At 43.4% G+C, this 27490-nt stretch overlaps 1 protein-coding gene across 1 annotated transcript in view; it reads left to right on the top strand.

Annotated features, from left to right (window-relative positions):
- The window catches only part of LOC106539466 (transmembrane protein 132D), a 296128-nt gene that overhangs the window by 100387 nt on the left and 168251 nt on the right, over positions 1–27490 (top strand). Inside the window, exon 3 of the mRNA XM_087705809.1 lies at positions 4792–4932. Within this exon, the coding sequence (XP_087561935.1) occupies positions 4792–4932 (141 nt within the window). The remainder of the gene's footprint in view (positions 1–4791; positions 4933–27490) is intronic.

Below are 27490 nucleotides of genomic sequence, written 5' to 3' on the forward strand. Positions count from 1 at the left end.
CAAAGCCAAAGAGCCAGCGCTATCCAAAGACATCTTTGTGGTCATGTGGCTGGCATGACTCACGCTGAAGGCGCACGGAACGCTGTTACCTTCCACCAAAGGTGGCTCCTATTTTTCTACTTGCATTTTTTATGTGCTTTCAAACTGCTAGGTTGGAAGAAGCTGGGACAAGTCACGGGAGCTCACTCCGTTACGCGGCGCTAGGGATTCAAACCACCGAACTGCCAAGCTCTTTTCCCCCAAAATTTTATTTATTTTTTATTCTCTTACATACCATTTAAAGTATACATACATTCACATAATTGTTATTCTTCTTTAAATTTGTCATTCTTACACATTTATTATTTCATTTAATGGGTTATAATATATAGTTTGGTTTGCTTTATTTACCATCCCTTCCTCCTGTTGTAACAACCACCTTATTTCCCTTTCTTTTCTCCCTCTCTTCTTCCTTCCTCCTCTCCTTCCCCTTCCTTCTTCCCTTACCTTTCTCCTACTCCTACTCTTCCTCTTCTCCTTCCTGCCCTCTCTCCTCTTCCTCTCCCTTCCACCCTTCTCTCCTTACCTCTTTCTTCTTTCCCCCATATTCCTTTCATTCTCTCCTCCTCTCCCCCTTTCTTTTTCTATTGTTGTAGGTGTCTCTTTCAAATCTCAGTTTATGTTTGCTTGAGATGGTATTTCCACAAACCCCAATATAATTTATTATCATTTCTTATTCCCTTTCCTTCGCTAATCTATCCTAGCGACCTTTCTGATTGACAAGCTCAGCGTCTTAGCTACTGAGCCACCTCTTTTATCTTGATCCTTTAGCACGGTCCTACTTAACTGATCCTCATCTTTCGTCTCTTAACTACAGGTAGTCCTGGACCACAACTGAGCCTAAAGTTTCTGTTGCTAAGCAAAACATTTGTTAAGTGGACGTTGCCACATTTTACAACTTTCCTTATCACCGTTGAGGTTGTTAAGTTAGTAACACTGTCGTTAAGCAAATCTGGCTGCCTCCATTGAGTTGGCTTGTCAGGAGGTCGCAACAGGAGATCACGATATCCCAGGACATGCAACTGTCATAAATATGAGACTGTTGCCATGCATCTGCCTTTTGATCACCTGACCATGGGGATGCTGCAATGGTCGTAAGTGTGAAAAATAAGTCACTTTTCCATTCTATTCCATTCCATTCCATTTCCTATTCTATTCTATTCCATTCCATTTTTATTCTATTCTAATCTATTCTATTCCATTCCATTTCTTATTCTATTCTATTCTATTCCATTTCCTATTCTATTCCATTCCATTTCTTATTCTATTCTATTCCATTTCTTATTCTATTCTATTCCATTCTATTCCATTCTATTCCATTCCATTCTATTCCATTCTATTCTATTCCATTCCATTTCATTTCTTATTCTATTCTATTTCATTCCATTCCATTTCCTATTCTATTCTGTTCTATTCCATTCCATTCCATTCCTTATTCTGTTCTGTTCTGTTCTGTTCTATTCCATTCCATTCCATTCCATTCCTTATTCTATTCTATTCTATTCTATTCCATTCCATTCCATTCCATTCCATTCCTTATTCTATTCCATTCCATTCCATTTCTTATTCTATTCTATTCTATCCTGTTCTGTTCTATTCTATTTTATTCTGTATTTGCAAACTGGCAAATTTATGACAGTTTCATCTTTGCATGCAACTGAAATTCAGCAAAAAAAAAAAAAAAATCCACCTGTATAATTTTTGCTGAGGTTTGTGGTTAAAAATGACCTCGGAAGTCAATGATCTAGTGAACACAAATATTTTTTTTAAAAATGAAACCAAGTCTTTTTGCATCCTCTTGGTAGAAAATGCATCTGCAGACTTGGTAGCTCATCAAACCTAGTCTGGCATCCTAAGCCAGGGTTATTCACTGCACCATTGGGTTTTATAAACAGTTGGCCCAAGTTCATAGAAATGAAGCCCTTGGACCTAATATTTGCGTTTTGATGTTTTAACAGAACCTGAGTTTTAAAATGTCAACACACTTACTGGCTTCTTGTGGACCATGCTAAGTCATGGTTTGTTTAATACAATGTGCTGAACCCTGGTATGTGGAACGACACAAAAAGCCAAATAAATTATGTTGTGACTGCGGAGGTTAGAAGACTGGCTATTACATTGAGTCTGATGGCCTATCAAAATCATTGTCTTACAACATACAATTAATAGGGTTGGAAAAGTCCTTAGAGGTCTTTTAGCCCAACCCCTTGCTCAAGCAGGAGACCCCATGCCATTCCAGAGAAATGGTTGTCCAACAGTGGTGGGATTCAAAAAAATTTACTACCAGTCCTGTGGGCATGGCTTGGTGGGCGTGGCAGGAGAAGGATACTGCAAAATCCCCATTTCCATTCCACTCCAGGCAAGGATACTGTAAAATCTCCATTTCCTCCCCAATCATGTGCAAGGATACTGTAAAATCTCTGTAAATTTCCTCCCCGCCCCATTAACCTGCTTTCCAGCTCGACCCAACCAATCAGCTGCAGGCAGCAAATAGATGGGGGGCGGAGGTGGTATTTGCCGGTTCTCCGAACTACTCAACATTTCTGCAACTGGTTCACCAGAACTGGTCAGAACTGGCTGAATACCACCTCTGTTGTCCAATCTCTTCTTGAACGCCTCCAGTAATGGAGCAGCCACAATTTCTGGAGGCAACCCGTTCCACTGCTTTATTGTTCTCACTGTCAGGAAATTCTTCTTTAGTTCTAGGTTGGTTCTCTCCTTGATTAGTTTCCATCCATTACTTCTTCTCCTGCCCTCAAATGCTTTGGAGACTAGCTTGACTCCCTTTCTCTGTGGCAGCGCTTCAAATATTGGAAGACTGCTATCATGTCACCCCTGGTCCTTCTTTTCATTAAACTAGACATACCCAATTCCTGCAACTGTTCTTCATATGTTTTAGACTCCAGTCCCCTAATCATCTCTGTTGCTCTTCTCTGCACTTTTTCCAAAGTCTCAACACTTTTTTTTTGTATTGTGGTGATACAAGAGATGACACAAGAGGTTAGTAAGCCTCTCTGTCTTCTCCAAAGCTGGAATTTGCAGACAAGGAACAAGCAAAGAGGTCGGGTGACATCGGCACTCTGAATTAATTTGGATTCACTGGGCCCATCTGGAGTGTCCAACCGATTTGGCCAAAATGAATTGATGGATTGATATGGTTCATTAAATCAGTTTGAATTGGTCTAGATTGACCTCGGGCCAGTGTGCTTGGGTTTTATTTATTTATTTTGCTTGATGGGCTTTCACCGAATTAGATCTGAAGCCGTTCGATGGAAGAGGATCAGTTTTTCCCCAAATGGATTAGAACAGAATAGAAAATAGAATAGAATAGAAAATAGAATAGATTAGAATAGAAAATAAAATAGAATAGAACAGAATAGAATTAATTATTGGCCAAGTATGATTAGACACACAAGGAATGTGTTTTTGGTGCAAAATGCTCTCAGTGTATCATGTTTTCCCTGAAAATAAACCCAATCAGGCACATGCGCTAAAATACCTTCGATTCAGGGGAAATGAAGTGGAGAAAACTTTAGTGTGTTCTTCAACCTATTTCCCTGTGTCCTCCAGCTGCTTTGATCTCCTTGCCTGCTCCCTGCCGAAATCATTTTTCAAAGAAAGTCAAGTCAAATCGTTTTTTTTCTTCCTTTCTCAAAAAAAAGAAAAAGAAAAAAACAGGACTCTCTGATGGTTAGAAAAAAAGACAGGTGAACTCAGCTGAGAACACAACTGGCCCTTAGTGATGTTTCTGCACTTGGTTTTGTCTTTGCCACCCAGCTGTTCCACTTTTCACAACACTTAAGTGACAATTTCACAGCCATTACCAGCCTGCAGTAATGATGGGCCGGGAGATGGCGTGTGAACTGGTTGTAAACTATGAAATACTGGGACAAAGCCTCAGGCAGCTGTTAGAACAAACATTGGGGATAAATAGATTACTAAAAGCTTGCATTTCTTAAATGGCACAGTCTGATGTCTCTTAGCACCCCAGTAAACGTGGTATTTAGTGGAAGAATAATTGTTAATACAAAACCATGATTCTTGGCTGTTCAACTTCAGTTTTCCTAGCAGACACAGATTTGAGTTTTAGGATGAGCCTTGATCCTGGAGATAACTTTTGCCTCTTAGTTTGCTTTTCAGGATAATGCAGCCAGGATGATAAGGAGACTGGAAGCTAAAACATACGATGAACAGTGGCAGGAACTGGGCATAGCTAGTCTAGTGAAGAGAAGGACCAAGGGAGATAGGATAGCAGTCTTCCAATATTTGAGGGGCTGCTACAGAGAGGAAGGGGTCAAGCTATTTTCCAAGGCACGTGAAGGTCAGACAAGGAATAATGGATGGAAACTGACTAACGAGAGAGTCAACCTAGAAATAAGGAGAAAATTCAGTGGAATGAATTGCCTTCCGAAGTTGTAGGAGCTTCATTGCTGGAGGCTTTCAAGAAGAGACTGGACTGCCATCTGTCAAAAATGGTGTAGGGTCTTCTGCTTGGGCCAGGGGTTAAACTTTATGACTTACAAGGTCCCTTCCAACTCTGTTTAAGCCCAGTGAACAGTGTATAAGGCCCTGCACAGGTAATCTGGCTTTTATTATATTCTCCTTTTTCTTTTCATATCACCAGTTGTCTGTCTTGAGAGACGCCGTGTTTTTGAAGGGCCAGTTAATGAGGCCCACAATGAAACATTTGGTGGAGTAATTGGAAAGAAAAGTTCTTGTTGCCTTGTTAATATAGTATCTTCTTTCTCCCAGGGTAAAGGTGAAGAGAGGGGTGAAAATTTTCAGCATCCGAGCCAGCAACCCGTACATTTGGGAAGTTCAAAAGAGCGTGGATTATCTCGGGAAGAATTCCCCGGCGGTGATATTTTGCCAGAGAAAAACAGCTGGAAAAAGGTAGGCTTTGATTTTGAGGATTCCTTCTGAATCATTTTCAGATCATAGCTGAGTTCACCTTCTACATATTCTTCCTGGGAAAGTTGATTTCCCACGATCGCCTTATCTGGAAATACAGGTAGTCCTTGTCTTATGACAGCAATGGAGCCCCAAATTTATGTGGCTGAGACAGTTGTTCGGGGAATTTTACCCCGTTTTACAACCCGTCTTTCCACTGTTGTTAAGCGAATCACTGCAGTTGTTCAGTTGCAAAGTGAATCTGGCTTCCTCATTAACTTTGCTTGAAGGTCGCAAAAGGGAGGGGCACCTGACCCCGGGACGCTGCAGTTGTCATAAATATGAATCTGTTGCCGAGCGTCTGATAATTCAGTTTATTTTTAGTGCTGTTGTATCTTTGGTCACTAAATGAACAGTTGTAAATTGAGGACTATCTATAGATTTGTTGTGTGAGCTTGATTCCTCCTTCCCATAAAACACAGAGAACATGTGATATTATAAGAGCCGTGGTGGCGCAGTGGTTAGAATGCAGTATTGCAAGCTAATTCTGCCCACTGCCGGCAGTTCGATCCTGACTGGCTCAAGGTTGACTCAGCCTTCCATCCTTCCAAGATGGGTAAAATGAGGACCCAGATTGTTGGGGGCAAGAGGCTGACTCTGTAAACCGCTTAGAGAGGACTGGAAAGCACTGTGAAGCGGTATATAAGTCTAAGTGTATTGCTATTGCCCTTCCTTCCTTCCTTCCTTCCTTCCTTCCTTCCTTCCTTCCTTCCTTCCTTCCTTCCTTCCTTCCTTCCTTCCTTCCTTCCTTCCTTCCTTCCATGGTGTGCGGTGTTTAGAAGGCAGTACTGCAGGCAAACTCTGTCCTCTGCCAGCAGTTCGATTCTGAACCAGCTCAAGGTTGACTGAGCCTTCCATCCTTCCGAGGTGGGTAAAATGAGGACCCAGATTGTTGGAGGCAAGAGGCTGACTCTGTAAACTGCTTAGAGAGGGCTGGGAAGCACTGTAAAGTGGCATCTAAGTGCTATTGTTATTTTCAAGGGAATGACCTCCCAACCCACAACGGTAATGGTCACCTCCTTCTGCAGCTCACCTGAACTCTTGATGTTCCAGGCAGTGAAAATCAAGCTGCCGCCCCCTTCCTATCTGTGGTTCCATTATCTGCCCTTTCAGCAGACTTTGTCACCCAGGGTCACATGCTTGGCTGTGGTTGGTTGGTCTCTCATCCATTTGCAAAAGAGCAAGATGGGCTTTGGTATGTATATGAACTACTCATAGTCGTGTGATCATCAAATATCAGTATCCATGCTGGGTTGGCTGAATCAGAACTCTAATGAAAAGATGCCACCCCAAAACAGAGAGATTGTTAACAAGGTAAAAATACGTTGTAATTAGAATGTGTGGGAATTATATTAGGAACCTTAAAGCTGATAAATAATTATGTTGATTATAGAAACTTGAAGATTCATATTGTTAATGGAAAATAGATGGAAAAGAAATGATGAATGGTTTATTTTTAAAGAGAAAGAAAAACGATTGTTTGTACATGTTAAAAACTAGAAATTGGAAAATAGGAGAAGAAAAGTAAGGCAGCTAAAATTGAATGTAATGGAAATATAAGGTAAAATGAATTACGTCTTTTGGTTGGGAATGTTAAAGTGGGAATCCGGACAACACTCTGTTCACAAAAGAATTTTTATTATGCCACAAAAATAAATTAAAAAATTAATAAAGAAAGAAAAGAAAAGGCGCCCCCTCCCCCAGGAGGAGACTTCCATTTTAAGTCAACTCCACACTTGACTATCAAGTTTACTCCTGTTTCGTCCATCAGCTGCCAAGAAGACCTGCTCGGCTATTAAATATCCTTAGTCATGGACAGAGGTAGTATTCAGCCGGTTTGGACTGGTTCACCCAAATTGGTGGTGGAAATTGTGGGTGGCCCTTCCCACCTGCCCCGGCTTTATGCTCTATTTAGGCACATATTTGAAATCGGGTGCATGCACGGGAGGTGCGCATGAGCAAAGCGCATGCACGGAAGGCCGAGTGCATGTGCGAAGTGAGCAGGCGCACGCACGGGACGAACTGGTGGTAACAAAATGTGAAACCCATCGCTGGTCATGGACAGTGATAGGCCATCCAGAAGCTTCCTCGTGTGCACATTGGACTCTCTGGCCAGAATTTAGAGGTTTATGTGCATAACAGTTCAACTTGAGTGGTGAAATGTCAGAGTTGAAGCTGTTTCGCAGTCGGGAAAAGAATGATGTATGAACAGCCACGCAGGTTTCAGGTCAAATTGTCTCCAGAGAGCAAACCCCACCTCCTCTACCATTGATGAGGTTACTCAGTTGGGTAATGAAATGTCTACAAGGAAACAGACAAGCTCAGAGAGTACCAAGGACCCCACAATCCTCCTCCACTCCCTTCTAGCACTGATGATGTTACTTAGTTTGGTAATGAAATGTCTATCAGAAAACTACCAAGCTCAGAGAGCACCGAGGACCTCACCGTCCTTCTTCTTCTCCTTCTTCTTTCTCCTTCCTCTTCTCCTCCCTCTGCTTTTTCTTTTCCCCCTCTTTCTTCTCTTTCTTCTTCCTCTTCCTCTCTGCCTTTCCCTTCTCCTTCCCCTTCCCTTCTTCTCCTTCCCCTTTTCCTCCTCCTCCCTTTCTTTCTCCTTCTTCTCCTTCTGCTTCTTCTCCTTCTGCCTCTCCTCTTTTTCCTCCACTCTGCAAACCCCACTCCTTTCTAGCACTGATGATGTTACCTAGTTGGATAATGAAACATCTACAAGAAAACAACTAAGCTCAGAGAACACCAAAGGCCCCACAATCCTCCTCCTCCTCTCCATAAACTCCTCTCCCTTCTAGCCCTGATGATCTCAGTTGGGTAATGAAATGTCTGCAAGAAAACAACCAAGCTCAGAGAGCACCAAGGACCGCACACAACCTGTAGGCCATACATGTCTCTTGCCACAAATAATGCTACAAGGAACAAGGAAAGAATTTCATGTTGTATTCTCTCCACACCCCCCCCCCCCATGTTTTGATTCCCAGCAACTTGGGTGGACATCTGCTCCCAGAATTCCCTAGCCAGCAACTTTAAGATGCATGGACTTCATCTCCCAGAATTCCCTGCCGGCAACTTTTAATATATGTAGACTTCAACTCCCAGAATTCCCCAGTGTGCTATCTGGGGAACTCCGCACATCTTAAAATTGCTTGAGAAACGCTGAGCTAAAGGAAACTCGGGGAAAAGGAAGAAGTGTGTGTTTTGTGTTCGTGTGTGCACACTCACATACTCATATGGGGGGTGATGGTGGAGGGAAGATGCTTTGAATTTTGTCCAACTCCCTTGTACCGTCTCTTCAAATTAAGAGCTTTAAAAGATGAATGCCTGGCTAATTGCAATCCTTGGTTTGTAGCTTGAACTCTCCAGGTGGAATTAAAGATGCTTCCTCGTCAATCTTGTTAGTGAATTTTCAAGCCCTGTTTCAAGATGTAGATTTATAGCTCCTCTGCTTTGTTCCTCCTCCTGCCCTGGCGATATGAAACTCATCTCTTGAAGCAGTCAACATTTCGGAAGCTGCCTTATTCCATTAGGACACCATGATGGAAGAGCCCTCGCCGATGTTCTCCTATTCTGGATTTTGCTCCACTAGTTGTTGCCAACTCCAGGGGACGTGGCTTGTCTCCATTTCAAGGCCATTGAGCCAGCGCCATCTGAAGACATTTCCATGCTCATGTGGCCATCATGACGTCAGTGAGCACTGTTCCCTTCCCACTGAAGTGGTACCTGTTTATCTGCTCACATTTGCATGCTTTCAAACTGCTGGGTTGGCAGCAGACGTGGTATTCAGCGGGTTCGAACCGGTTCGCCCGAACCTGTAGCAGCGAACTACGGATAGGGATGGGCCTCCCTCCCTCCCTGGCTCCAAAACATCCTATGTAGCCTCATTTTTGATGCCACAAGCAAAGCACATGCACAGAAGGCTGGACACATGCACGGAAGGTACACACACGCTCACAGTTGTGAACTGGTGGTAAACCTAAGTGAATCCCACCGCTGGTTGGCAGGAGCTGCAGCTGGAGTGAGAACTGGAGCTCACCCCGTCGTGTGGTGCTCAGGTCACAAATCTGAGCTTCCAGTTTTCCAGGTGACAAACCCAGTATCTTAACCGCTGAGCCACTGGACCACCTGGAACAAAAGTGGTCCATTTTCCCCAAGACTTCCAACGGATTGGAACTCGGCTCACAGTCCACCCAAAGCTTTGGAGGGACCGTCCCTTCCAAAGGATGTGAGAAGGACTGGATGTACCACAAAAGGGAACAAATCTAAATTGGCTTTGTTTTTATTTACAATCTGCTTGACTGAAGAGGACATCAAGGTTGGTTTACTGTTCAGATCGTAGAGGAAGTTTGATGAGGACGTTTGGACTGGTGATGGGATCAATACTCATGTTTCTTCTGACCTTGGAGTTCTCACCAGTCAACCCATCCATGTCCATTTATGATGCCTTTGGATGAGTCCTGCCTTGAAGAATGGGTACAGGGAGTCCTCGTTTAATGACCAGTCATTATCTGATGAGTCCTGCCTTGAAAAAAGCAGCAGGAGACCCTACACTGTTTCTGAAAGATGGCAGTCCAGTCTCTTCTTGAAAGCTTCGAGTGATGAAGCTCCCACAACTTCTGAAGGCAACTTCTGTTCCACTGGTTGATTGTTGTCACTGTCAGAAAATTCCTCCTTATTTCCAGATTGAATCTCTTCTTGGTCAGTTTCCATCCATTGTTCCTTGTCTGGCCTTCCAGTGCTTTGAAGAATAGCTTGACTCCCTCCTCTCTATGGTAGCTCCTCAAATATTGGAAGACAGTTATCATTTTTCCCCTAGTCCTTCTGTTCCATAGACTAGTCATGCCCAGTTCTAGTAACCGTTCATTGTATGTTTGAGTCTCCAGTCCCCTCATCATCCTGGTTGTTCTTCTCTGCACTCTTTCTAGAGTCTCAACATCTTTTTGATAGTGTGGTGACCAAAACTGGATGCAGTATTCTTCCTCTATCTTCAAAGAACTCAGAGCTATAAGGGGGGCAATGTTAATTAACCACAGACCCCTGTCTCATTGGTGGTTTTCCTTGGATCGAGGAAGCAGCCTTAATAAATGCTACCTCTCTAACGACAGGTATAATTTCCCAGATTAAAGGGGAGCTCAACGCAAGTGACAAACAGACAGGCAGCGTGAAATGTCACTCTTATTGGTATTTTCAAATAGATCACTCTTTTCTGTTTGCCGACGCTCAGAGTGCAAAAACCCTTATTGTAATAAGATTAACATACCAATATTATCAGAAGCAGCAGGGTGTTTTAGAATGAATATTAACTGCAAATATTATGGTTTGGCATTGGAATAGCTAATTAAGCCAATCTGTCAAATAGCATCTGAATTTCCCTCCCCCCCTCAAACCTCCCCCACCCTTGAAAGCTACTTGTTATCAGTTTGGGATAATATCCAAGTCTTGAAGGAACATTTTTTGTTTCCCCCAAATATTCTCTAACGGGGTTCAAAGGGACGGGCGACTCGTGTTGATAAAAAAATAGTCTGGGATGTGGGTGGAGAAAAAAACTCTTTATGGATGAGAAACAAAGACGGTCAAACAGTTGAGTTGTCTTCCCTCCGTCTGCCCCAACGACTTTTGGTTTCAAACACGGATCTCAACCCTTCCTGGACTTGAGGTCCTACAGATGTGCTTGTTGGATATTCTTGCAGATTCATAGTGAAAGAAAGAAAGAAAGGAAGGAAGGAAGGAAAAAAGAAAGAAAGAAAGAACAATAGAAGGAGGGAGGGAAGAAGGAGAAAGGAAGGAAGTAAGAAAGGAAGGAAGGAATAATGGGAGGAAGGAAGGAAGGAAGAAAGAAAGAAAGAACAATGGAAGGAGGGAGGAAGGAAGGAGAAAGGAAGGAGAAAGGAAGGAAGGCAGGAAGGAAAAATGGGAGGAAGAAAGAAAGAAGGAAGGAAGAAATAATGGAAGGAAGGAAGGAAGGAAGGAAGGAAGGAAGGAAAGATCCAAACCAAGGAAGATAGAAACATTCCTTTTCAGAAATTCCTATCTTGTGGAAGGTATCTGGGTTAATTAAAGGAGTGTTAACATGGAGGGCCACAAGGGAGACAAATGATAATGTCATCATGTAAAATATCATGACTTTGATATGAAGATTAAAGGAGGAGGAGGAGAAGGAGGAAGAGCCTGGAGACTAAACCATATGAAGAACGGCTGCAGGTTTTGTGTCTGGGTAGTCTGAAGAAAAAGAGAATTAGGGGCAACATGATAGTGGTATTCCAATATTTGAGGGGCTGCCCCAAAGAAAAGGGGGTTGAATTACTCTGCAAAGCCCCAACAAGAAACAATGGATGGAAACTAATCAAGGTGAGAAGTAACCTAGAATTAAGGGGAAACTTCCTAGCAGTGAGGACAATGAACCAGGGGAACAGCTCACTGGAGGTTTTTAAAAAGAGACTGGACAGCCACTTGTCTGAAATGGTATTGGTTCTCCTGGCAGAGCAGGGGGATGGACTAGAAGACCTCCAAGGTCCCTTCCAGCTCTATCCCTATCCCTATCCTATCCTATTCTATTTGAAGGAGGAGGTGGATGAAGGAGGGAGGGAGGAGAAGGAAGGAAGGAAGGAAGGAAGGAAGGAAGGAGAAGAAGATAGATATGTGAGCTTTTAAAGAGTATGATCACTGTTGCTAGGTGCCAGTAAAATTATACCATCCTCAACTCTCTTTTTTGTATCAGTTTAGTAGGTCAAGGGTATGTTGGGTTGTAGTATATCTTGCTCTCAGTAAAGCGTAATTGGCATAATATCCTTGTAGAAGCGCTGGAGAAACAACACCTAGGCAGGAGTATGGTTTTGAATAGAAACCCACTGCAACCAATACACTTGGCCAGTGTAGGTGAACCTTTTTCTTATAGCGTGGCAAAATTGTGCGTGCCCACTCAATTTCCCCGCCTACCTGTGCATGCACTTATGACCCCTCCCCAGGCTCCGGAGACTTTCCTGAAGCCTGGGGAGGGGAAAATGGCTTCTCCTGGCCCTCTGGAAGGGCGAAAAAGCAGCTGGATGGCATGCATATGCTGGTGTGCCACCAGATACGGTTCCGCATGACACCTGTGGCATGCGTGCCATAGGCTCACCATCACAGCACTAGGCAGAGGTGCGGTATCCCTTTTTAGGGATAACCCAGGTATGCGTGATCATCTCATCTTTTATACAACTACAGCTGCACCTTCTTTAATTGATTAAAGTTCCTCTCCTCCTATCCTGCAGTTTGGGCCAAAGAATGACCCATTACTTATTGTCCTGCCCTCTGGTGATCTAGAGAATATGTTGACTCCCTCTTCTGCATTCTGGGTACTTTGCATCAAATTCTCATTTGGGCAGCCTAAACTTTAAATCATTTAATGGCCAGCCTTTCGGAAGAAGTTTGAATGAGTTAAATCCCCATCCTTGTAACCTGTTTCAACTATGCTCCTTCTGGGACTCTTTGTTGTTGTTGTTAGTTGCGAAGTCGTGTCTGGCCCATCATGACCCCATGGACAACGTTCCTCCAGGCCTTTCTGTCCTCTACCATCCTCCGGAGTCCACTTAAGCTCACACCAACTGCTTCAGTGACTCCATCCAGCCACCTCATTCTCTGCCATCCCCTTCTTCTTTTGCCCTCCCGCCTGAGGCTCTTCTCCAGTGAATCCTTCCTTCGCCAAAGTACTTGAGTTCCCACTTCAGGATCTGGCTGTCTAAAGAGCAGTCAGGGTTGATCTTCTGTAGGACTGACCGGTTGGATGGCCTTGCAGTCCAAGGGACTCGCAGGAGTCTTCTCCAGCCCCATTGTTCAAAGGCCTCCATTCTTTGGCGCTCAGCCTTCCTTATGGTCCAACTTTCACAGCCATCCCAGTTGCAATGTATGGCTCTCTGGAATAATGTAGATACTCTCTGGAACATTGTAATTCCCCAAATTCCCCCTCCCCACACACCTCCGACTTTTGGCAACTCACCCTGCATAAATTAAACTATAACGGCCCCAGTAACTATTATGAGGTTTCCCGGTGTTCATTAAAATGTTTCATCAACCCAGTTCTGTATTGTAGATCACTGCTAATGTAGTTTGTGTGTGCTTTAATGAGTTGGGGGCCCTCAGATCATTTTCCCTTGCAATGCTTCACTTTACCCCCTGCCCCCCAGAGGCATTTAATGGGAAGCAGGACAAGGAAAATTGCCGATGGCTGCAAAAAACAACATCTTGTAAAAGGTGTCCCATCCTGTTGGGAGAAATAGTTTTCAATTTACTAGGTTGTAGGAGAGCGGTGTTGCAAGACTACAGAGAGAGACACTAAAACCGTGCTTGATGCTTGGGGCAGGAAACGGAGAGGGTGGGTGGGTTTCTTCTTCTTCTCTGGTCTGTAATTATAATTAACTACATTGAGCATGCATTGTGGGAAGCTGTGTTTTTTACCAGTGTAAAAATGCTTCTTTTGCACTATAGAGACACAATAATGGACACACACACACACCGTAAAAAAATCAGGACTTCCCATTTTGTTCACAGCACAGACAAGAAAGTAACAGAGACTCCAAATAACTTTAGAGCAGGGGTGTCAAACTCATCGCACGCGGGCCGTATCCGGCCCATGGGGTCCTTAGATCTGCCCCGCGGGAACTTCCATGGAAAAAGCAAAAAAAAAAGCAAAATGTTTTCAAGGAGAACAATCCAAGAAAGTTGGATTTCTTTGTGGCCCGCCAACAGCCAGCAGAGCTAGCAGCAGATTCAGACAATGAGGAAGTTGGGGAGGAACATGGGCCAGTCCTGGAGTCTGGGGAAGGCTCAGATGAGGGCTCTACGTCGGAGGCAGAGAGGGGGCCAGAGCCCTATGCCAGTTATCAGCTGCCTTCAGAGTTGGACATCAGTGAGGCAGAATAACAGCTGGAGCCTGTTCCCAGTGTGCGCATGTGCAGTGTTGCCAGACGAAGGGAATAACTAAGGAGGAAGAGCTGACCCAGGAGTAAGCCCATAGGTGGATGGTGAATGGCCCCTCCCAGAGGAAATAAAAGAGGAGCGAAAGGGGAGTGGAGTTTGCAGGAGGCAATTAGTTCATTCCATGTATTGTGGTATCTGAAAGATACCTGCCTGGCCACTCTCCAAGCCTGATAAAGGTCGTAATTGTGAACTACCTTGAAAGACTGTGGGAGAGGAAAGACTTTGCTGGAGAGGAATTCACTATAAATTAAATAAAAGGGGTTTTTCGGGATGAGGGCTCAGCTTCATGCTGCTGGGAAAGCCTAGGTCAGAAAAAATCCAGATGCTTTTTGAAAAGCAACCTTTGGGACAACCATGACCTGGATGATTGAGAATCTCCATAGACGTGAAATGAAGACTTCTTTAAGACACTGTTTGATGTCCTTGAAGAGCGCCAACCTCTTCTCAACCTTCCCTTTTGAAGGCAAAGAGTTCAAACATCTGACTAGAATACAGTCTCTCTCCATTGGCCAGGACCTGATGGAGCAGGTGGCTTTCATGTCCCACTGAAATGGGGCAAAGCCCAGCCAAGCCGTTCCATGTTGAGATTCCTCAACTGGCCATCGATGATAGACAGGTGGATTCTTCGGTGCAACTTTGACACCTGGCTAGGAAAGGATGCAGAGTTTAAACCCATGTTTTGATGGAATTTGTTGGCTCATCCTTAAAAACAGGGCCTTGCGACGACCATGGAGAAGGTGTCGCTTTGACAGACCTTGTCACAAGAAATGAGCACGGACAAGCAGCTTGGGGAAGAGGGGGTACGGGGAAACAAAAACATTTCCATTTTTTTCACTCGGTCTGATGAAGCCATGAATATTTTCTTTGACAGGTTATAGTTTGCCAGTTCCCTACTGTATCACCTTAATGCTGGGGAATCAGCCTCTGTGGTCACCTCTGTCATATTTGTTGTTTGTTCAAAGCTATGGAAAATGACAGGTGGGCGGAATGAAATGTCAAGGCAAAACAAAAGACTTCAGGCTGTCTTTGGGGCAATGTGAGGTCAGGGTTTCCCCCCCCCCCAAATAGCTGCTGTTCATGATTTCAAGAGGAAACAAGAGTAAACCTTCACTGGGGTAGGGGCTTGGGGGTGTAGTTTAGAAATGAGGGGCTGTTAAATGATGAACACACCAAGTGGACGAGGAGATTGTGTAAGCTCCTACAATAAATTCAGCATGAATTGGTAGCCTTCAACAAGATGATCCCTCTTCTAATTGCTTACCTTGGTCAGTGGTGAAATTCAAATTTTTTTACTACCGGTTCTGTGGGCGTGGTTTGGTTGGTGTGGCAGGGGAAGGATACTACAAAATCTCCATCCCCTCCCCACTCCTGGGGGAAGGAGACTGCAAAATCTCCATTCCCTCTCCACTCCAGAGGAAGGATATTGCAAAATCTCCATTTCCTCCCCACTCCTGGGGAAAGGATACTGCAAAATCTCCATTCCCTCCCCACTCCTGGGGAAAGGATATTGCAAAATCTCCATTTCCTCCCCACTCCTGGGGAAAGGATACTGCAAAATCTCCATTCCCTCCCCACTCCTAGGGCCAGGCAGAGGTTGTATTCGCCGGTTCTCCAAACTACTCAAAATTTCCGCTACTGGTTCTCCAGAACCTGTCAGAACCTGCTGAATTTCACCCCTGCCTTGGGTGCTAGTTGTGACCTGCAGGCTCAATTTCTGTTGCTCATTGAAACTGATTAATTAAGATGAGGAGGCATGCACCTAAAGAGGTTGTGGGATTTGATAGTTGTTTGCAGTTATTACTCAGTTGAATTGCTTGATTTGTGTACCTATAGAAGAGAATATTTGTAGCTCAAGGTTGAACCTTGAGTGGACCATTATTATTAGCATTCTACTATTAATGTAGGGTAGTGGTGGCTCAATGGCTAAGACGCTGAGCTGATTGATCAGAAAGGTTGGCAGTTCGGCGGTTCGAATCACTAGTGTTGCCTAACAGAGTGAGCTCCCGTTAATTGTTCCAGCTTCTGCCAATCTAGCAGTTTGAAAGCACGTAAAAAATGCAAGTAGAAAAATAGGAACCACCTTTGATGGGAAGGTAACAGCGTTCCGTGCGCCTTCAGCATTGAGTCATGCTGGCCACATGACAACGGCGACGTCTTCGGACAGCGCTGGCTCTTCGGCTTTGAAAAGGAGATGAGCACTGCCCCCTAGAGTCAGGAACGACTAATACATATGTGCGAGGGGAATCTTTACCTTTACCTTTTTACTATTAATACTGGGTGGTGCTTCTCAAAAGATCCCAAGAGAGATCTCTACCTGGTTTTCTAGATCAGAAAGCAGATGCCTAAGCCATGTTCTACTAGAAGATTTCCCAACAAGGTTTTCCAAAACCAAAATAACAGTTCTACTTGTTAGGTCCTTGGTGCTCTCTGTACTTGGTTGTTTTCTTCCAGACGTTTCATGACCCAATTAGGTAACATCATCAATGCTAGAAGGGAATGGTTTTGCTCTATTTTTATATAGTAGTGGCTTGCCCTGTCAGTTTTGGTGGGAACGTTCTTGATGGTTCCTTCATTATGCTGTTTATTAATCTTTGCTTGAGTTTGCATTTTCTTGATTGGGATATTGATTGTTTGTTTATTGATAATCCGTTAACAATAAACAGACGTTGAAAAGGATGTTAATGCCTCTGCATTTCCTGCATCAGATGAGGAGAGCAAATCTTTCTCCTCTCCTGCCCACAGAGGCACAATTAAGACCATCTTAACAAACTGTATCACTATCTGGTTTGGTGGCAGCAGTGCCTCAGATAGAAAGTCCCTACAGAGAGTGGTGAGGAGAGCAGAGAAGATCATAGAAACACATTTCCCATTATTCAGGATGCTGCTTATAAGTGTTATATGCTTAGAGCTCGAAGTGTTGTTAGAGACCCTACACACCCACAGCAAGGTCTGCTTCTGTTGCTCCCCTCTGGGAGGAGGATTCGAAGTATTTCAAGCAGGACTGCCTGATTCTGTAACAGCTTTGTTCCCTAGGCCAGTGGTTCCCAAACTTGGCAACTTTAAGACTTGTGGACTTCAACTCTTCTGGCTGGGGAACTCTGGGAGTTGAAGTCCACAAGTCTTAAAGTTGCCAAGTTTGGGAACCATTGCCCTAGGCCATCTCTCTGGTAAACTCACAAGATTTGTTTTTCTCACCATGTGCAGGTATACATCTGAACTAGACTCTGTATTTATCTGTATTTATTTATTTATTCTGTTATATTATGTAATATATATTGGAGGTGGTGAGCCTTTGAGAGCTGTATGCAATGAAATTTCACTTTAACATATTCCAATGAATGTACATTCAAAGTGCCAATAAAGATTCTATTCTATTCTATTCCATTCAGTTCCATTCCATTCCGTTTATTCTATTCTATTCCATTCCATTCTGTTACTCTATTCTATTCTATTCCATTCCATTACATTCCATTACATTCCATTACATTCCTATTCTATTCTATTCCATTTAATTCCATTCCGTTACTCTATTCTATTCAATTCCTGGCATTAATCTCTTTTATCTGGGTGTTATTTGCTGGTGAGAAGATGTTTTGGGTTGGTTTTTTTTTTTCTTCCTTTGTATCTTTATGATTGTCTCTCTTGAATGGTATGTAAATGTTGTTTATCTCTATGTGCCCGTTGATGGCTGTTTTGCCTGAGCTTTGAATGTTCTCTAGCCTGGATTTAGCTTGGTCTAGGATGCTCACAGTTACCCAGGTGCAATTAATGGTGAAGTCTGTCCATGCACCGTGCAATTAAAATGATATATGTATCCCTCCGTGTAGTTTGTAGGGTTGATTATTGTGAAAAGCTTTTGTAAGCCTTTACAGGTTTGCTTGATACAAAAGCTCCCCAAATTGGTTATAGATCTTCGGCTTGCACAACATTGATTGATTAGAGGCCATCAACTCTCATTGACTGCTTTAGATGGACCTACCTCCTCTGTGCTGGTCTGAAACTAACCTTGTTAATGCATTCATTACTGCTGTAATTGAGTCCATTCACCATACTCTTTTCCCCCTTTTTTCTCAGCCTTCTGGATTTCTCAAGGGAGTTTGGGCTTTGCATCAGGTATCCAAAATACGATATTTTGAGCCAGGTCGTTTGTGTCTCAGATGAGAAGGCTGGATTGATTTGCTCTAGGATCCATCAATCTGTTCTCCTAGCTATCTCCACCAATATTGAATATCCTTTCTCAGTACCCTTTCTATCCATCTTCAAAGCCCAACTTTCACATCCATAAGCTGCCACATTGAAATAATTGCCCACCCAGTTCTAATTGATTGATGTAGGCACATTGGATTAACAGAATTGGAAGGGATCTTGTAAGTCATCAAGTCCAACCCCCTGCCCAAACAGGAGACCCTAATGAAGCAAAAATGCATGAACGTGTACATATCAAATGTTTGCCCAAGAGCCTCCCCACAGTTACCCCAACCCCATGTCCAATCTGCAACTCCCAAAGGTGTCATGCGGGGCGCATCTTCAAGTGGCCTCATTCACCTGGTACGCAGAGACGGCTGACCTTGACCAAGCCCAAATACGAGCCATCAGCATGCACAGAAGATGGTGAGAACAAAACTCCCTTCATGATAACTCCTCCAGTTCCTAGTAATTCCCCCACAAAATACCTCGAGCTCCCACCCTCCCCGTTACTATGGCAGCTGATAGCAAGCGAGCAAAGTAGAGGCTGACTAGTGATGGTGAACCTTTTAGACACCGAGTGCCCAAACTGTGCACGCACATGACAAAACTGAAAAGCCCGTGCTGGACATGCTCGCATGCATAGCAGAGACTGAAGACCAGCTGGCCAGCGGGAGGTGAGGCATCCCAACAACACCAGCAGTGCGGCAAGAGGTAAGATCTTTTTCTTTCAAGAGCTTCTGTTTCGTTGTTTGCAGGGAAACAGAAGCTCACGAAAGAAACGCCACGGAGATCTGACCTGGGGCGACGGCAAGAGTGCCAGCAGAGAGGGCTCTGCGTGCCACTTCTGGCACGGGTGCCATAGGTTCACCATCATGGCCCTACACTATTTATGACAGATCTCTTTTTGAAGGCTTCCAGCGATGAAGCTCCCACAACTTCCAAGGGCAACTTCTGTTCCATCAGTTGATTGTTCTCCCTGTCAGAAAGTTCCTCCTTATTTCCAGGTTGAATCTCTCCTTGATCAGTTTCCATGCATTATTCCTTGTCTGGCTTTCGGAAGTGAGGAAAGCTAAGGCTCACAATGAAGAAAGGCTTGCCACAAAAGTAAAAAATAACAAAAAAAAGCTTCTTCCAACATGTTAAAAACAAGAAAAAAGTTAAGGAAACAATTGGTCCATTGCTGGGAGAAAGTGGCAAGAAGGTGATAAGCAACAGGGAGAAAGCAGAACTATTTAACTCATGTTTTGCATCTGTCTTTACACAAAGGGATAAAACAGTCATCAACCTATCAAAAACAGCACCACAAAAATCAGATTAGGAACACAAGTTGAAATAGGGAAGAAAATGGTAAGTGGGCACCTGTCTATCCAAGATGAGTTCAAATCACCAGGACCGGACCAATTAAACCCCAGGGTCGGGAAGGAACTGGCAGACGAGATCTCAGAACCACTGAACGATATCTTTCAGAGATCCTGGAGCACCGGGGAACTACCAGAGGACTGGAAAAGAGGTGATGTGGTTCCCATCTTCAAAAAAGGGAAAAAAACAGATCCAGGAAACTGCAGACCTATCAGCCTGACCTCAATACCAGGAAAGATTCTGGAAAAGATAATCAAGCAACGAATTAGCGAACACTAGAAGCAAACAAAGTAATAGCCAAAAGCCAACATGGGTTTGTCAAAAACAGATCATGCCAGACTTATCTTATTGCATTCTTTGATAATGTGACAAAATTAGTGGACCGGAGGAATGCCATCGATATAGTTTACTTTAGTAAGGCATTTGATAAGGTAGATCATAACCTACTACTAGATAAAGTAGAAGAATGTGGGTTAGACAGCATCACCACCAGATGCATTTGTAACTGGCTGACCAACCGCACTCAACGTGTAGTCCTCAATGGAACTGCATCTTCATGGAGGGAAGTATGCAGTGGAGTACCCCAAGGCTCTGTTTTAGGCCCAGTACTCTTCAACATCTTCCTCAATGATTTGGATGAGGGAATAAATGGGGAACTCATCAAATCTGCAGATGACACCAAGCTGGCAGGAATAGCCAACACTCCAGAAAACAGGCTTAAGATACAGAAGGATCTTGACAAACTTGAACATTGGGCACTATCTAATAAAATGAAATTCAGTGGTGAAAAGAGTAAGGTTCTAAATTTAGGCAACAAAAACGAAATGCACAGGTACAGTATAGGTGGTACCTTGCTCAACAGTTTTAACCGTGAAAGGGATCTTGGAGTCCTAGTGGACAACCATTTAAGTAGGAGCCAGCCGTGTGCAGCAGCTGCCAAAAAAGCCAACACAGTTCTAGGCTGCATAAACAGAGGGATAGAATCAAGATCACCTGAAGAGTTAATATCACTTTATAAGGCCTTGGTAAGGCCACACTTGGAATACTGCATTCAGTTTTGGTCACCACAATGTAGAAAAGATGTAGAGAACTCTAGAAAGAGTGCAGAGAAGAGCAGCAAAGATGATTAGGGGACTGGAGACTAAAACATATAAGGAATGGTTGCAGGAACTGGGGTTGTCTACTTTAATGAAAAGAAGGACCAGGGGAGACATGATAACAGTGTTCCAATATCTGAGGGGTTGCCACAAAGAAGAGGGAGGCAAACTATTCTCCAAGACACCTGGGGGTAGAACAAGAAGCAATGGGTGGAAACTAATCAAGGAGAGAAGCAACTTAGAACTGAGGAGAAATTTCCTGACAGGTAGAACAATTAACCAGTGGAACAGCTTGCCTCCAGAAGTTGTGAATGCCCCAACACTGGAAGTCTTTAAGAAGATGTTGGATAGCCATTTTTCTGAAACGGTATACGGTTTCCTGCCTAGGCAGGGGGTTGGACTAGAAGACCTCCAAGGTCCCTTCCAGCTCTGCTATTGTTTTGTAAATGTAACCTGGTTGTTAGGTGAGTCTGGCTCCCCTCCCGCATTGACTTTGCTTGCCAAAAGGTCGCAAAAGGGTATCACGTGATCCCAGGACACTGCAACCGTCATAGGTCCATGCCAGTGGCCAAGTGTCGGAATTTTGATCACATGACCATGGGGTTGCAGCAACGATCGTAAGTGTGAACAATGGCCGTTAACTCACTTTTTTCAGTACTGCTGTAACTTTGAACGGTCACTAAATGAACTGTTGTAAGCCGAGGACTACATATACTAGTTGGTGGTACATTTCTTGACTGCTGGTCCCCTGTGTTATTGACAGTCAATCCTAAGAGGCAGAAGCCATCCAAAATTTTAGTTTCTCAATCCTCATTTCAAAGCTGGTTGCTGTGCCCATTGCCATTAGTATGGTCTAATGTCATTAAATATAATTAGAGTCTAATTTTTTTCACTATGCTCCTTAATTTTCATTACCAGGCCCTGCAATTCATTTGCATTTTCAGCTATTAGAGTAATGCCATCAATGTAACATGGGTTATGGATGTTTCTTTCTCCAGTTTTAAAACCATAATCATCTTTCAATTCCGCCTCCATGCGTATTCCAGATGTTGCTGGTTTGATTCACTTCAACCTCAATGTGTTGTCCTTTGACGGCTGAAGACGTCCTATGAGTCTAGCCTTAGGGGTTAGGTTTTCATTCATTCTATGGTAGAAATCAAAGAGATGGGTTAATTCACTATTTAAATGAAGTGTGTTGCGTTGTGGACCACCAGCAGCCAGTAGAGCTGGCAGCAGATTCAGGCAATGAGGAGGTTGGGGAGGAACATGGGCCAGTCCTGGAGTCTGACAGTTCTCAGCTGCCTTCAGAGTCCGACATCAGTGAGGCAGAGGAACAGATGGAGCCTGTTCCCAGGAGCCAAGGTGGCGCAGTGGTTAAATGCAGCACTGCAGGCTACTGCTAGATCAGCAGGTCAGCGGTTCAAATCTCACCGACTCAGGGTTGACTCAGCCTTCCATCCTTCCGAGGTGGGTAAAATGAGGACCCAGATTGTTGGGGGCAATATGCTGACTCTCTGTAAACCGCTTAGAGAGGCCTGAAAGGCTTATGAAGCGGTATATAAGTCTACTGCTATTGCTATTGCTATTGCACATGCGCAGAGTTGCCAGACGAAGGGAACAGCTAAGGAACAGGGGTCAACTTGGAAGAAAGGCCACAGGTGGACGATGAATGGCCCCTCCCAGAGGAAATAAAAGAGGAGCAAAAGTGGAGTGAAGTTTGCAGGAGACGATTAGTTTGCTTCATTGGTTCGTGACTCTCCGAGGCTCCTTGCCAAGTTCTGCAGATATCAGCCTGGCAGCTCTCCAAGCCAGATAAGATCTGTGACTGTAAATCTCTCTTGAAAGTCTGCTAGATGTGAATGAGCACAATTCACAGTCAGTTAATAAAAGGGTTTTTTGACAGGACACAGAGTTTGCTTCAGGATCTTGGGAAGCCTCGGTCAGAGCATGTTGCAGGAATTCCAGTCCTAACTGGATGTGGGGCATTGCTTCCCTTTCTGATGTTAGATGTTGGGTCCTTGCAAAATGCCATGACTATATTTTAGAGGCCCTTGGTGCTTTCTGAGCTTGGTGGTTTTCTTGCAGACGTTTCATTACCCAAACTAGGGGACAACATCAGTGCTAGTTCAGTTACTTACTTTGGATAATGAAAGATCTTCAAGGAAACCATCAAGCTCAGAGAGTATCAAGGACCTCACAGTCCTCCTCTTCCTCTTTGCAAACCTCTCTCCCTTCTAGCACTAATGGTGTTACTTAGTTTGGTGATGAAACATCTGCAAGAAAACCGCCAAGCTCAGAGAGCATCAAGGACCTCACAGTGTTTCTTGTCTTCCTTCACCTCCTCCCATCTCCTCCTCCTCCACTCTGCAAACCCCATTCTTTTCAAGCACTGATGATGTTACCTAATTCAGTCATGAAATGTCTGCAAGAAAACTACCAAGCTCAGAGAGCACCAAGGACCCCACAGTTGTCCTACTCCTCTTTCCAAACCTCTCTCCCTTCTAGCACTGATGGAGTTACCTAGTTGGGTAATGAAACGTCTGCAAGAAAATAATCAAGCTCAGAGAGCACCAAGGATCCCTCATTTCAACCCTGAACTGCAAATATTGTCCTTTAGTGGTAATGGCTGGCAAGTTATGAATGTTTAATTTGGTTTAGTCAACTGGCTAGTTATTCAATTTAATAGTCAACTGGCTAGTTATTCTGAGGAACCGAGGTGGCGCAGTGGTTAGGGTGCAGTACTGCAGGCCACTTCAGCTGACTGTTATCTGCAGTGGTTCTAATCTCACCGGCTCAAGGTTGACTCAGCCTTCCATCCTTCCGAGGTGGGTGAAATGAGGACCCAGACTGTGGGTGCAATATGCTGACTCTGTAAACTGCTTAGAGAGGGCTGAAAGCCCTATGAAGCGGTATATAAGTCTAACTGCTATTGCTATTGCTATTGCTAATAACCATCACATGGAGTGCTGAGAGGGAAGACATTTTTCTCCTTTCTTTATTGATTATTTAGGATCCTCGCTATCTTCCTATGTGCAAAGCAACTGGGCTTAACTTAATTTCTATGCAAGCCAAAGGTGCTTTTTCAAGAGGCAACTGGACTTCCTTTGTTTTTCCTTGAAGATATTTCGCTTCTCATCCAAGAAGCTTCTTCAGTCCTCTTCTTCAGTTCTCTAGAACTGAAGAAGCTGCTTGGGTGAGAAGCAAAACAACTTCAAGGAAAACAACCGAGAAAGTCCTGTCGCCTCTTGAGAAAAAAACATCTTTGGGACAACCATGACCTGGATGACTGAGAATCTCCATAGACATGTAGAACAACTTACCTCCAGAAGTTGTCAATACTCTAGTACTGGAAGTATTTACAAAGAGGTTGGACAACCCTTTGTCTGAAGTGGTGTAGGGTTTCCTGCCTAAGCAGAGGGTTGGACTAGAAGACCTTCAAGGTCCCTTCCAACTCTGTTATTCTATATTCTACATCTAAGCCAAGAGCATCTCAGTTCAGGAGTTCCTTTGGATGTCGCTTGTTTCATCGTGACATCTTTCTCCAACTTAGTTCCATAATTTGGAGACAGTTCTGTATCTTCTGTCCACCTCCTGCTTTCTATTGCAAACCCAGTTTTATAGTTTGCTGCAAACACACATCCATTTGTGGTTCTTTTGACAAGTCATGGTTACAGCAGCTGGTTTATTTATTTTGCTGGGGCTCTATCTTTCACTTCAACCTTGCAGTTTGTACAACGTGCGGATGAGATTTATGGCTGTGCTAGGAAAGTCTAACGTAGATGGCGCAGATTAAAATCCAAGTATTTTCTTTACTTTGTTTTGACATCAAGGAGACCTGGAGATCTTTTTCATTTTCTTTTTGAAATATTTTTTAAATTGTTTTATATCATTTCTATGTTGAGCAGTGTGTTCTGTTACTCAGGGGTCCCCAACCTTTCGGACCTCAGGGACGACTAAATTCGTCATTTAAAATCCCGTGGACCATTAATATGATCTGCCTAATGACCGGCTGGGTGGGCGTGGCTAGGTGGGCGTGTGACTGGGTGGGCATGGACAAATCGATGTCACTCACACCAAGGGGCGTCTTCCAGCCTCTACTTGTTACTCCTTGCCTCCTTGCCATCTGGGCTCCTTAGGGCCCCAACAGGAAGCAGTTGCTGGAGCTAAGCAGCCACTACAAGAAAGAGTTGGCAAAACAACTGGCCAGTTCAAATTGGATCTGACTGAGAAGGAGGCTTAGCAGATGCACCTCACTGAGGACTACAAGCATAGGCTTTCCAAGCAGAGGGAAGACCTCGGGAGTGCAAGGCCAGGTGTCGGCCCCTGGAGGCTCAGCGGGCTGAGATCGTCAGCCAGTTCCAGGCCTTGATGCAGTCCCACTGGAACGAGACCACCAGCAATACTTCCCTCCAGCCTTCGCCCAAAGCCCCACACCAGGAGGCTGAAGCAGACCCCAAGTCGGAATTTCTGCCCCCCTCCAACCCACACAAAAAGACCCCGAAGGGAGAGACTCTCTGTGGCAACACAAGCGTTCATTGCACGTAAGGGGCCGTAGTTTGAGGAACCCTGATTTAGTGCAATATAAAAAATGCAAATAATTTTTCTGTGGACCACCAGTGGTCAGTTGGTGACTGCTGCTCTAGGAGTGCAAGGTGTTAACATACAAGCAAATCATCACCATTATAATTATATACATATAAACCAATATGGAATAATGTACATTTCCATCAAACAGTCTGGGTACAGTTATTTGAGCAGTCGTAATCCACATATTTGTTCTTATATTCATCACAAAAATATTAATAATATAACTATATGGTAATATAATTGCAATAATACATAACGTCTTTATTTTCAAATTCTCTCCACATTAACATTTTCTCTTTTAATATCACCTCCTTTCTAACTTCTGTTTCTGTTGTCTAACCATTGATAAAATCCCTCCCATGTCAGAAAATGTTCAGTTTCTTCTTTATCCTTAATAATAAGCTTTAGTCTGTCAATTTCTGTACATTCTAGTATTTTCTTAATTACATTAAGAAAATTTAAGAATCTAGTTTTGGTTGCCACACTATAAAAAAGAGGTTGAGACTCTAGAAAGAGGGCAGAGAAGAGCAACCAGGATGATTAGGGGACTGGAGGCTAAAACATACGATGAACGGTTGCAGGAACCAGGCATGGCTAGTCTAGTGAAGAGAAGGACCAGGGGAGACAGGAAAGCATCTTCCAATATTTGAGGGGCTGCCACAGAGAGGAGGGGGTCAAGCTATTTCCCAAAGCACCCGAAGGCCAGACAAGGAATAATGGATGGAAACTGAACAAGGAGAGATTCAACCTGGAAATAAGGAGGAATTTTCTGACAGTGGGAACAATCAACCGAAGGAACAGAAGTTGCCTTTGGAAGTTATGGGGGCTTCAACACTTGAGACTTTTAAGATTGGACTGTCATTTTTTTTTTTTAATAAATTATTTTTATTTTTTATTACATAGACAACAATGGGAAAGGGAGAGGATGGAAAGAAAAAAAAGGGGGGGGGAGGGAAAACCCATCTTCACATACAATATGTCGTTTAATCACAGGTGCATCCCTACTAAGTTTATACATCCCGTATCTCTCTATTGTATATTTAATAAGCACCACAATAAGCTAGGGTTTAAAAAACAAAAAACAACAAAATAAAACAAGGGAGAGAGGAAGAGAAAAAAAGGGTGGGGGAAGGGGGGGGAAGCCAAAAAGGACAAAAAAAAAAAGTTCAAGAAGAAAAGGGGAAAAGAAAAAAAAAGGGTGGGGGGAGGGGGGAAGGCCAAAAAGGACAAAAAAGGTCCAAAAAGGAAGGGGGAAAAAAAACAAAACAAAAACAAAAACAAAAAAAGAAAAAAACCATCATCACATGCAGCATGTCGTTTGATTACGGTTGTTTTAACATCTACATCTTCAAATAATGTTTACCATCTCAGATATTTCCTCCAATGTAACTAAAGGTCTCATTTTCCTTCTACCATATATATTCAGTTAACATTAGCATTGTTTTCCCCCAGAGAATATACTTCTATTCATTGTTAACCTTGCATTTCATACCTTCAAACAGAGATCTTATTCCTTCATTGTTCAACAAGGCATCGCTGCCTATATATACCAGTTTTCATTTGTTCCCCTACTAGAATTGCCTTATCAGCAGCGAAATATCATTATAATAAATTCTTAAAAGATTGGACTGTCATTTGTCAGAAATAGTGTAGGGTTTCCTACTTTAGTGGGGGGTTGGACTAGATGACCTACAAGATCCCTTCCAACTCTGTTATCTTATCTTACATTCTCATCTGATGGAATCTCATCATTTTTCCATTGGGCAGATATAATTCTGGCTGCAGTTAGTATATGTAAAACCAGATATATAGTCTTTTAAAGAAGATGTTGAATTTTGAAGAACCGATCCTGGTTTCTTAAATATCTGGTAAGATTTTATCCCCAGCGTGAGCTGAATGTAATTATCTTACTGCCCTAACCTAGGTCAATACTTAGTGGTTTTCTCCTCTTGGGAAACGTTTCTTTAAGGTTGAACCCAGGCCTAAGGTTTATCTCCTATTTGCACTTCCTTGAAATTCAATACATCTTTAACTGCCGGGGTTGGGTGGATTAAAAAAATAAAAAATAAGAAGAATAGGAATGAGAATTTGTCAAAGGAAATACAAGGTAGGAAGAATGGCCTCTCCTCAAAATCAGCAATTCCATTCAGTTATTCTGTTTATTTTTCATCTGTCTGTCTGTCTGTCTGTCTGTCTCTGTCTCTGTCTCTCTCTGTCTCTCTGTCTCTGTCCTCTCTCTCTCTCTCTGTGTCTCTGTCTCTGTATCTCTCTCTTTGTCTCTCTCTCTCTCTGTCTTTCTTACTTTTTCT

Source organism: Thamnophis sirtalis, unplaced genomic scaffold (assembly GCF_051295495.1).
Source record: "Thamnophis sirtalis isolate CommonGarterSnake01/CBP01778 unplaced genomic scaffold, rThaSir2_p1.2 scaffold_2, whole genome shotgun sequence".
Lineage (NCBI taxonomy): Eukaryota > Metazoa > Chordata > Lepidosauria > Squamata > Natricidae > Thamnophis > Thamnophis sirtalis.